Genomic DNA, 13,032 nt, shown 5'->3' with positions numbered 1-13,032 from the left:
GACTTATTTTTTTTTACAGTTAACAAGTAGGTACAGTCTGGGGTTAAAGTTTGTTACACATCAATTACTTTATCAAACATTTATAGAATTTTATGAAACTTTGGCACAAGCTTTTGTATGATGAAGAGATAATGTCTGAAGCAAACTTTTGAAAATATAATTTCATTTTCAGTATTTTTCTGATTTTCTGATAGGTGGACTTAGTTTTTTTACAGTTAACATTTACAAACAGTCTGGGATTACATTTTTTTGATAAATTTGTAAACCTTCATGGATTGTTATGAAACTTAGACAGAAGCTAATCTTCAAGACAAAGAAATAGCATCTATAGAAAAAGTTTGATTTTTTAAAAAATTCTGTATTTTACTGATAATTGGACTCACTTTTTAAGTCAACATTACACTTTTACACTGACAGCAGCAATAGTAGGTGAGACACAGGGTTCAGCTGAACCCCTTACGAATTTTTACAGTGTTATTCCCTTGTAACACAAATGTGTGAAAACTGGAAGAGCAAAATGTACATGTATCATAAGATCCATACATTTTTTGAAGTCCACTGGTTTTGAAATTTACTTTATCAACAATTCCAATTGTGCTTTGCCATAAATTAATGATGTCATGGAATGGAATAAATGTTTTCACGAAAAGCATTTAAATTCCATATGAATGGTTTTACAAGTGTTCAAATGTAAGAATGGATAAACCCATTGCTGTATATACAAAGGAGATATGGAGTAAAGTTTAGTGACATTGCACATTGACCATACAAACATCATGAAAACAAAATATGGAGGACCACAATTATGTTTTTATTAACAGTCAGAAGCCCATGCCATGAAGTAAGGTTTAAATGACCACGGGAAGTGATGACATGTCAAACACTTCAATAGATGTGATAAAGTATCTTACATTATATATATGAGCATGCCTCATCAAGAATTTCTGCAAGATAAAAATATCTACTGCCACAGAAAGCAAATGTTTTTTTTTTCAAAATATAAAAGATAAAATCATATTTCTTAAGAATTTTTCCATGTCCAAGGGCTGTAATTCAGTAAAGATTGAAACACAAAGTCTAGGAATCGTTATTTCCAAGAAAGCTAGAAGGAAGAACTTCACCAAGGATTGAATATCGTTAATGACATTTTTACATGTCTGAATCTGAATATCATATTACCTGTTGACATTATAAAATTACTTAGAAATATAACATGTCAAAACAAACTTTCAGAATCAGTTCTAAATACCAAAGTACCAGAGAGAAACCATGAGGTAAGAAAACAACTTTTGTAAATTATCATAAACTAAAAGTCAATTTCGAAATCAATACTGAAAAAATGATTTCTGACCAGCTGATTTAATAAGACAATAATACATAAAAAAAGATAGCAGTATTTATAAGGTTGCAAAGAAGAAAAACATTCAGAAGTGAAAAGCAGCACAAAGCTAGCTAGCTGTAAGGTAAAACAAAAGTGAAAATTAGTAGTTTGCGGCATGTTTGGTATAGCCCTGTCACAAGAGTACCGAGGTGAGAAAATTGGCTTCTTATTAAATCTCACTGGCATCGAATGTCGCCAATGTGTGATTATCTCTAGGCAATCAATGTTTGATATATTGCTGATTTCCGTCTTGCATATTATATATGACCATATACATCAATTGTAAAGTTTTAGACATTTCTCTAAGGTTCATTGACTTATAAAAGTCAATGATAAGTTTTCGTGCTGAGGTCTTTTTTCAGTTATTGATTAAAGTACAACTATATTTGTTCTATAAAATAAACGATATGTACATTTCTAAAACATAGGAAGATGTTGAAGATTGCCAATGAATCAACTATCCATGGACCAAAGGACAAAGATTTCAGCAAAAACAGTTCATCGTACGGTCTTCAACAATGAGCGAAACCGTTACAGTAAAGTATGCAAGGTTTAACATTCAAAAGAGGAAAGAATGATTGAACATGTTTTTAAACGCTTAACACTCCCTTAAACTCGGACACTGGTGTAAAAACGTAAAATAAGGAAACACAGTAGAAATCAGTTGGAAAGGGCTTGACTCATCAGATCGGTTCTAAGCCTCCCCCCCCCCCCCCCCAAAAAAAAAAAAAAAAACAAACAAAATATAAAAAAAACAAAAGACGCAAAGTACAGGACTTGGAGTTCTCTCAGTTACTGTAAGCTAGTTCAAAGCTTTATTTCAACTAATGAACGAACCACGTTCTCCAAGACTAAAATGTCAATAAGTACAGCTCCAACGGAACTATTGTAAAACATCATAACCAGTCGATAAAAAGCACATGGTCATGATTATGTGCAATGCTAAAGTAGAAGTATCGACAGGGAGAAAGAACCAAAATTGATAATAACAATTCATATCCATCTGATCGGTCATATGAACTTGACTTCATTTTTATGTTAATAAAAGGAATACTTATTTTAAAAGCGTATGTCGGTATCTTAGTTAATATAAGTAATAGTTGAACTTTTGTTATATTTGGTCTAGAAAATCGTTGTAAGTCTGACTGTTATTCTCTTCAGCTAACCAGTAATCCTTCGATACATCTGCATATATTTTTGCTGCCATGTGCAGCTTTTGTACGGAGTTTAAAACAGATGTTTTAAAACAAACTTGTCTGTAATAATTGTTTTCGGGAGTTGTATTGTTATAAATTACGCCGTTAGTGTTCTCGTTTGATTTCTTTCACGTTTTTCATATCGGGGCCTTTTATAACTGACTATACGGTATTGGTTTTCATTCAGTGATCTCTGGCGGAGAGTTGTCTCACTGGTAATCATACCACAAATTCTTTTTTTTTATAGATTTGTTTTTAAGACGTTATGTCATTAGATTAAATAAGAACAGCCACTACATGGAGCTTTTTTTGAAATATCAATACAGTATGTCCTGGTGATAAAGTCTATATAGTTTCTGTCACCAAAGGTAACCAGATTTCATAACCAATAAGGCATATCTGTGTCAAAGTAATCAGGTTTTTAATAAATGAAGGTTTACCGAGTACTATTAGATTTATGAATATTTCTATTCCTTAAATCGTTTAGGAGTTCGAATATTATGTTATGTTGCTATTGGACTGGTTGAACTGACCATGCAGTAACATACCAATTCATATGACCGAGGCTGAAGTCTTCTCTTTTAACATATTCTCTTATTTACGTTCAAGATGTTTAAATTATTTGACAGTGATACTCAAGTAATAATTCTTTTCCTAACGATGTATTTTGAAGGCTCATATTACCTTACAGTTTATAGGTTTAAATTCTTTAACTTTTTTGCAAATGAACTCCCCAATAAAAATCATAAAAGATACCAGATTTACAATTTAACAAGCCAAACTCGAGTTTTGTCTACCAAAGTATCATCAGGGGAGCTCGAATCAAAGCCGGTGGAACGGCATATTCAACTACAATGTTAAAGAGCAATGCAAACCAAGGCCATCTCATTATGCATGGGGTAGAAACACCTTGGTGGTTTAACGTTTACTTATATTAACAGCAACTAGCCCCATGTGCATGCCAGGTATTATCATCACTTTGAACTATTAGACATCATCTAAGAAACAATTTTGAACAATTATACAAAATCTTTCACTTATGATACTGGGATGATCTTTAACTTATTTACAGTTCCAAGTAAGAAATGACCACCACAACGGACATATTAAATACAACGATACGTGAAGAACATACATATAGGTTCTCATAAACCATCTTGCATATTAAAATCATATAATGCAGAATTGCAACTTATGTGTTCCTCTACTAATTTTGAGTTTTTGCTTTTATCGAAAAGCAAAGTAGCGGAACATATTTTAACACTGTTAATAATAGAATCATTTGGTAATCCATATCACATGTACAAATAATGTCTCCTCCATGACAATCTTGAACAGAAAAACCAAATATTGAATAACCAACACTGCAAATTTTGAGTGTTTAGTACTGGTCTGATGGATGACTGTCACTGTGGAACATAGAACACTATGGCAAAAAACCATAGAAACATTTTTTGTCAGAAAACACTGTCAAACATTCATTATACTATCCACACTGATCTGTGTCCACACTTGTATTAACAGCAAATATGAAGAAAATGACCGTGTCAATGATATTTTCATGTCAGTACATGAACGATAACTTGTGATTCCCTCAGCTGGGACGAGACGTTCCCCGATAGTGGCATTGACCCAAAAATGCATAAGTTAAAACATAATTTACTTAAGATCTAAAGTACCTTATTTTACAAACTTTTCATCTTGATGATTTTTTACCACAAATATTGATTGCAATCTATTGTCAGTTTGGGGTCGTGTAGTGATATTTAGTTATAATTTATCAAGAAGTCGATACTTGTTTTGTTCATCATATATATGTAATATTTCATAAGGTTCATGTAATCAGAGACATATAATACAACAATTGCATTATTTGTCTCTGATGTAATGATATTATTTTTTACAGCCTGCTCAGAGTAATTGCTCTGGGTTTTATACTCCTTTCATCAGTCACTGCTCACAAAGCCTGTTCTAAAAATGCCAACTTGTGGAAAAGCATACAGTATCAGCTTAAGTTAGTAGAGACTACAGAAGGGCGATGTGATTGTGATACCAAAGAAATGCGTAAGTACAAGAAGATACTATATATATATTCTAAATCATTTGATTGAATAGAGTCCAGTAACGTTGTTTGTTTTATTATTTGTTTCTCGTGTTTTAAAATTGGCAAACATTATAGGCATTTGGCCATATGAAGGTAAGGGAGTTATATTCATCAGAATGTTGGAATTATTCGGAGCATTTGTTTTTGAACGACATATGTAAATAGGTCGTCTGTTGCAATTACACTGAAAGAAGAGTTCGAGGAAATTACACTGAAAGAAGAGATCGAGGTTTAGATTGTCGTGTTGAAATTAGAGATGCAAGAAATTCAGTTAGGTGTATGGAGACTTATCACAATTAGTTTCAAAATAAATGTAACTCGAAATATTGTACAGAAAGCACATAACGTACCCTAGATACATACTAACGTCACTGTGACGTCAATTTTACTAAATAAGTTTCATAAGAATTATCTGATTCATAGGTTCATGTTGAAATTAACTCCATTCTAGGAGGAATTCTGAGTGAAATATGCTAATCTAGATTAAAAAATATACAATTAAAATATCATACTAAAACATATTATCCTTAAAATGAAAATAATAATTAAAACAATTCAGATTCAAATAAGATACCCAACTGTAACGAAGAATAAGAAATAAAAAAAAACCGCTTTTCGTTCAGGTAGATTAGGGTCTAAATAAAAAAAGGATAGCATTTTTTTAAAGTACTTTGCCAAAATGTAATATATATGATGCTTTTTTTTTTTTAAATATGATAAAAAGCATGGGTCTCGGAGCATGGTTATACAAGCTACAGGTTGTGCCAAATTTTCAGTTTTGTATATTATAAAGAATACACATGTTAAAAACATTTTTTGCGAATAGATAGAAAACTAACCGATAGAAGTTTTAAATGAAATATGAGAAGACAGTTCTTGTAATGTATTTTCAGAAATTTTCAAATGAGGTCACAGGTATAGTGTTTTGACATTTTATGTGACTGTTTATTTTATCTTCTATCATAAATCACCGGATTATAAATACTACGCAGTTTTTAACCTACAGCAGAGAATCAGACATTGTAAACAATAAGGCAATTAAATATCATCTGGTTTCTATCTTTCATAATTTTCTATGTATGTATCTATGAAATAGTTTAGTTTAATAAAATGTAGTTATAGAAGCAGTCACGTTTATTTAGTAGTTGTGTTATATATATAAGAACCCAAATGCAGTTATAAATACACAACAACAGGACTCGTATTCTATCTGCAAACCAAAATAGGCAAATTAACTGTACACTCATTTATAAAAGTTATACTAGTTGCATTACCTCCTTTTCTATGGTCAAGTTCAAACTTGAAAAAATGGAATTAAACAAAAAATGTTCTGTTTTTCTTGTAATGATCAGATAAAACATGTAATTTTCTTCTTTATATGAAAAATCTTACAGAATAATTGTATTCCTCTCTCAAAATTTCATTTATATTAAAGATCAAGAGCGATCGTTTTCTGCTTTTTACAATTCAAGATGGCAGAAGACACCCGATCTACCTTGAGTCGTTTTATCACAATTTCAAATGGTTACACTTTTACATGCATGATAGTATCTGAGCCTTTGAAGAATACCTTTCCAAATTAAAAAAGTATCAGCCAACATGAACGATGACTTTGACAAAGATCTCTTTTAACAGACTTTTTTTTTATAAGAACGGATGATTCATTTAGAAATTGGAGATTTAAATTAACTCTAAATGTAATGACCTTTGGCGTTGTTTCTGTTCTAAGATCATTGAATCTGGTTTTGAAAAGAGGGGATAAATATCATTTGACTTAATTTTTATTTAAAAAGAGACTAGAATGATTTTTCTTTATTATTTGGCTGTACTTGACCTCCGTATGCACAACAGGCATCACAAGATCGTGTGTTCCTGTTTCTATAATAACATTAACGGTACCAATTTTTCTGTACCAGATGCGCATTTCGACAATAAATGTTTCTTCAATGATGCTCGAGGCCAAAATATTTAAAAGTCCAAAGCTTATTAAAAAGATGAGGAGCTATAATAAAAAAAAAGGTAAAAAAAGTATAGCCAAAGCCGGACAAGGAATCAGAGCGTCGCATGAGGGAGATACATTCCTTAATTTAAAATAATTTCTAAAATTTTGTAACAGCAAATTTTAATAACAAGAATTATTATTAAAAATTATAACGCTTTTGTTTGAAACGTATTTGGTATAACTCCCGCCCATATAAGAATTTTAGAAAGGCATGATTCATATATCAAAAGGACATATTGATTTAGCTTTTAGTTATTGTGAGCATTATTCGATACAGTATATTATTCCGAATTTTTTATACCTTGTATCTCTGTCGTAGTGAAACATGCTCCTGTAAAATATCATATGTATCAATGAAATATAAACAAGTATGAATGGGATAGCTTTACATATATACTAACTCTGAATTCTCCATCCCTTGGAAAGAAATACACATCTCTGTAAAAAAAATAACAGACAAAAGACATATTATTAAATAAAAACTCCTTTCAATGGAAAATATCAAAACGTTGTAATTCTATAAAAAATTATAGATAAAAGATGCCTTGTGTGTTGGCTCTTGTGTGTTATCACGTTTAAGAGGGGAATAATTTATCAATAGTTCATACAGACTCACTCTGAAGGTCAAAGTTGGTTTGTAACACACTTTCTTATGGCACTGAACCCAATACCCATATACTAAAGTTGCATTATCTCGTTTCATCGATTTAGTTGTTATTTCATACGGAACGAATTGTTATGGCCGTACCAAGGATTTGTATAGTAAGATCTTACTTACAAATCCTTGGCCGTGCATATACGCAGATATATAATATTGTCTCAACTATGGAGCCCTTACTACAGTAATATAATAAGTCAAATCTAGATGATAGTCGGTTGATAAACAAAACATGACTTTATAATTTACTATTTTACATAAATAATAATAAAAAAATCCAGAAATGAAATAGTACACGACAACATATTTCAAGATTTCGAATTATCACTATTGAATAAATACCGAGTATCAAACTGTTTGATATGCACGTGTTTTCCTTTTACACATATCTGTTATATGATTAGATATTAAAAAGGGGGACATTCTTATTACCAAAATTTTTAAAATGAAAATTGATATTATTTCAGATGGTCATAAAACGGTCGGATTTCTGGCTAAATCTTCAAAAAGTCTTAGTAATGTGAATAAAGGATCCACAGTTATATTTGATAAGGTAGTTACCAACACTGGTTCTGGATACGATGCTTCGACTGGACAGTTTGTTGCACCTTACGAAGGTCTTTATTATTTTACCTGGACAACTCTCAGTTACCATTCAAAACTTTTCCCAACACAGTTACTGCACAATGACAACATTATTGCTGCTAACTATCTTGATGGTAGAGGATTATCTTCAGGTTATGCGTCTGCGACCCAAAGTATTTTGCTACATCTTGCAGCAAAAGACAAGGTGTGCATCAAAACTGAAAGGGCAGGAACGTACATGTCTGGTGGTAAATGGTCTACCTTCAGTGGTTTCAAAATTTAACAGTTTTTAAAATGTTGAACAAATAAACATATCCCAGACTTAATTAAGTTATTTTCTCTTTTTCAATATATATAAATATAGGTTGATGTCTTTAGAATTGTTTTATATTAACGAAAATACATCTTTACAGATACTCTACAGAGTAAATTTGAAATCGAATTCATTTATTCAACACATTATTTATATTATGACAACAAGCAGCACTTTCTACGTTACAAAGAAACTCAATAATCGCACAAAAGAAAGTTAATAATCTATCCTAGCATAAGCATTACCTACATTGTCTGTTTTAATTGATAAACAGCAATACATATTACAAATAATTACATCGCAAATAGTACATTGCTTCATAATGAAAATACAGCTAAATAAATAAAGAGCTATAAACTAAACTGAGCAAGATCTAAAAAAACAGAGAAACACACCTCTGTTTAAATGAATCAATCAACTAGAAGCTCAGAGGAGTCTGCTTTCCTTTCCTGACTCTATTGCAACTTTATCACCTGAGATCACGCCCGGTTTTCGATGGGGTTCTTGCTGCTCAGTCTTTAGTTTTCTTATGTGTTTTTTGCACACTGTAGTTTTCATTTTGTCATTTTTCGTTTTTTTTGCCATGGCTTTGTCAGTTTGTCTTCGACTTATGGGTTTGAATATCCCTCTGGTATCTTCTGCCTCTGTTTTATTGAAGTCCGTTTCTTAACAAAATGAATGGCATTTTGATAGGACTGAAAGTGTTCATTTGGTGGTCGTAACATCAGTCAATTAACTGACTTTTGATACACAAGTCAACACAGAGGATTTAAACTTCTTTTATATGAAGTAGTTGCAGATATGTGACTTGGTCTACGGGCAGTCCATATATCACTATAATGACCAGTTCTTCAATAACTATTATGTTTATTTCATTGAGGAAATTCAAACTGTTCAAAGCAAACTCGAATTATTGTACGATTTCTATAGGGAGAGAGTGAAGACAAGTCATAGTGATAACTATAAGTCACTGCCATTCATTTAAGTGCAATTTTTTAGTATATGAATACAAAATAAAGTTTTCTGTTATTCTATAATTAACGAAAACATATGGTAAACAATTCAACAACTTCGATTACGCTTTATTAAAGAGACATCACTCTAAACAGAGAAACCATTCCGCATGTAAAAGTCCGTTAACGACCGGTTTTCTGGTCCGTTTTATTCTGTTAAAGACCGATGGAATTTTCTACTGAAGAATAAAGAATGTCATGTGGCCCCTTGTTATCCAATAAGAGAAGCTAATTCTTAACAGATATGAAATAAATATATTTAATTATTCACAATGTAGAATAAGTGAGAAAAAGAAATCTTGTTTGATATATATTTTTAAGTACTATTAATGAGTAGTTATAGAGAAAAAGAAACATTGTTTGATGGTTAAGATTGTTGAATGTTAGTTGAAAGGAATTTATGTTAAAACCTGTTTGAAATTTTTTTTCCCTTCTTAAAAACTATATTTTTATCTACGTTTGCTAATCTTTTTTTATTGAAACAAAATTGGACTTGCTCGTTCAATCTGTCTTTAAAGTAAGAAAAATATCATAAATCAATTAACAAGATACAAATAAAGGTAAATACAAAAAACAAAGGGAAATCGCACGAACTCCAAAAGGATCATCCTATGCATTTCCACAATCAATCCCACAATTGGTAATACCGAAATAGTCGATAAATTTACAGAATAGACGACTGTTCTGAATTCTTAAGATCTAAGACAGGAAAAAAAATGTGAAAATTTTGTGTAAAGGTGAAAGTATTCAAATGTTTTTATTACATTTTCTAAGGAGAGGGACTAAGATTGAATGTACTTTAACTGATTTATGGAAACTTTTAGTATCCACACATTATTTAGAACGCGCCTAGAGTACATAGTTTGACAGTACATCTTTACTGCTCCAGGTTAAATGGGAGGGTTAATCACTCGTAAAAGCACATTCTGTATATGCTTGTTCTAGTGCCTACACGACGAATATGTTCGAATTGTTGTAACCACAATCCCGTCCTCTTTTGCTCAAATGTGACTTCACCATTTCGCCTTATTACCGAATTTGTACTTACACGAGCAACTCGACGCATATGATACCACTCCCGGTGTTGGTGTGGTTCGTGTTGCTCAGATCTTAGGTTTCTATGCTATGTTTTACAGACTTTTGTTTGTCTTTTGGTCATTTTCCGTTTTTTGCCATCATGGCGTTGTCATTTTGTCTTCGACTTATGAGTTTGAATATTGCTTTGCCTGTAATTTGTTGGTTGTCGTTGATTGATGTCTGTTCATTTGTTTTTGTTTTATACATAAGTCAGACCGTTGGTTCTCTTGCTTGAATTATTTAACATTTTTTCATGTCGGTGCCATTTATAGCTTACTATACAGTAACGGTTTTTTCTCATTGCTGCTTACATCTACGTCACATGGTTTCTGATGTATAGTGGTCTCATTGTGAATCATACAACATCTTGTCATTTTTATACCGTAGTGCGGTTTTCACTGCTGATAAAATAGCTTTTGATAATTTGAATAGAAGTTTTGTGGAGTATGTAGCAGACCCATCAATACAACGTCTTATGATACTTATGAAATTTAGATATCAAGTACATTGAACAAAGATCAACCTTTCATTTTTCGTTTAAGTTCCAAATTCCTAAGAACATCCGGAACCGAATGAATTAATTTGTAGCTGGATAAAATATTTAGTTTGAAGTTCGATAAAAACATTAACGGTACGAATTTTTCTGCACCAGAATGTCCATATTTCGACAATAAATGTCTCTTCGGTGATGCTCAAGGCCGAAATATTTGAAAAACGAAGAGCTTATAAACCAAAAAGGACAAAAAATATAGCCAAAAGTAAAATAACAAAAATAACGAACTCCAAGGAAAATTCAAAACGGAAAGTCCTTTATCAAATGGCAAAATCAAAAGCTGAAACACATCAAACGAATGGAAAACAACTGTCATATTCCTGACTTGGTACAGGCATTTCCTTTTGTAGAAAATTGTGGATTAGACCTGGTTTTATAGCTAGCTAAACCTCTCACTTGTATGAGAGTCATATAGAATTCCATTATATTGACAACAATGTGTGAGCAAAACAAACAGACATAATAGGCGTAAAAAAAAAAAAAATTGGGTTACAGCAGTCAAGATTGAGTTATTATCTTAATCACTATAAAAACAAATAACTATTTCAACAAAGAAAAACAAAATGGCATATAGACATTCTATAGACAAAGTACAAAAGTAAAAATGCATGACAAGAATACGAAAATGACCATAGCACAATAACACAATGGCGGGATGTATAAATACCTTACCACGCCAAAAGTATATTACCAAAAATGGACTAAACAGTAAAGGTTAAAAATATACAAAGAAAAATAAAAAGAACACTATAGCACGTAATTAAGATGATAAACAACGTCAGTACCTAGAATCTATACTTCAAGACCATCATGTATTATTTATGAAGTTGATACGGAATATTTATCATCAAGGTTTTGGTATCTTCCGATGAACTTTTTTAGAAAAAAGAACGAGACGTTCTTTGACATAACCCTGGTTCATCAACTTTCTGCTGAGTTGGGAAATGTATATCAGTTTGCAGGTGAAGTTGGTATATTGCTGCTAAGGTGGGGACAAAGCCGGGCTAGGGCAAGGATCAGAGCTTTGCATTAGTGAGATATATTCCTTAAATTATAATAGTTTCCAAAATTCTGTAACAGCAAATTTTAAAAACACAATATCTGTATTTTCATGCGAGTACCGAAGTACTGGTACTAGGATGGGCATACCCTCGGGGACTAACAGTCCACCAGCAGAGATATCGACCCAGTGGTATAGTAATAACATTAACAGTACCAAGTATTTTGCACCAGATGCGCATTTCGACAACAAATGTCTTGAGGAAAAACTATTTGAAAATCCTAAATTTATTAAAAGAAACGAAGAGCCTTTAAACCATAAATGACAAAAAAAAGTAAACCCAATGCCAAGGCAACGAATCAGAGCTTTGCAAGAGGGAGATATATTCCTAATGTAAAATAATTTCCAAAATTTTGTAACAGCAAATCTTAATAACACAATATTTGTATTTTCATGCCAGTACCGAAGTTCTGGCTCCTGGGCTGGTGATATCCTCGGAGACTAACAGTCCACCAGCAGAGGTATCGACTCAGTCACATAGTCACCGCTTTGAACGTCCGTCTGTCTTATGTTCGTTCAAGTGTCCGAAACAAACACTTTCAAAATATTATCTAGAGTTTCCCTTGCTTAATTGAAACAAAAGGAAGATAAGGAGATGACATAAGATTATCGAATTTCGGGATATTAGGTCAAACTTTCATGCTTACTATTTCTAGAGATAGTGTAATTCAAACGAATGTATTTTTTGGTGAAATCGTAAGTTCCACAGGTTTAATTGGAACGAAATTTTTAACTGTGGAGGATGATGGGAAGGGAAAAAACTCTTTTCATTTCAAGGTCACTGTGTCGAAGTTCACTGTTTCAAAAAGTATGTTTCTAAAAAAAAAAAAACGTTTTTGGATGATGCATCGAATATCCTTTGTTGGTTTTATATATGTGACGTAGTAAATATTCATTCAAAAATAGAATAGAAGAATATTTAATAAATGAAAGTATTTAAATAAAATAATGTAAAGAATTTTCAAATTTACAAAGAAAGAAAATCGTAATTTAAAAAAAGAAAGATTCATATTTTCGTGAAACAAAGTAAATTGGTTTAAAAAGTTTTAAACAATATTATGTAACAGGAAATTTTATAAAACATTATCAA

At 31.7% G+C, this 13,032-nt stretch overlaps 1 protein-coding gene across 1 annotated transcript; it reads left to right on the top strand.

Annotated features, from left to right (window-relative positions):
• Positions 1 to 1,228: 1,228 nt before the first annotated feature.
• LOC127705885 (cerebellin-2-like) lies at positions 1,229 to 8,252 on the top strand. Its single transcript, XM_052210249.1, has 3 exons — positions 1,229 to 1,274; positions 4,484 to 4,641; positions 7,809 to 8,252. The coding sequence occupies exons 1-3, from the start codon at positions 1,270 to 1,272 to the stop codon at positions 8,207 to 8,209; spliced, it is 564 nt and encodes a 187-aa protein (XP_052066209.1). The 5' UTR covers positions 1,229 to 1,269; the 3' UTR covers positions 8,210 to 8,252.
• Positions 8,253 to 13,032: the final 4,780 nt, after the last annotated feature.

Source organism: Mytilus californianus, unplaced genomic scaffold, assembly GCF_021869535.1.
Source record: "Mytilus californianus isolate M0D057914Y unplaced genomic scaffold, xbMytCali1.0.p SCAF_6, whole genome shotgun sequence".
In the NCBI taxonomy this organism is placed as follows: domain Eukaryota; kingdom Metazoa; phylum Mollusca; class Bivalvia; order Mytilida; family Mytilidae; genus Mytilus; species Mytilus californianus.
This window is presented reverse-complemented; position numbering and strand designations above follow the sequence as displayed.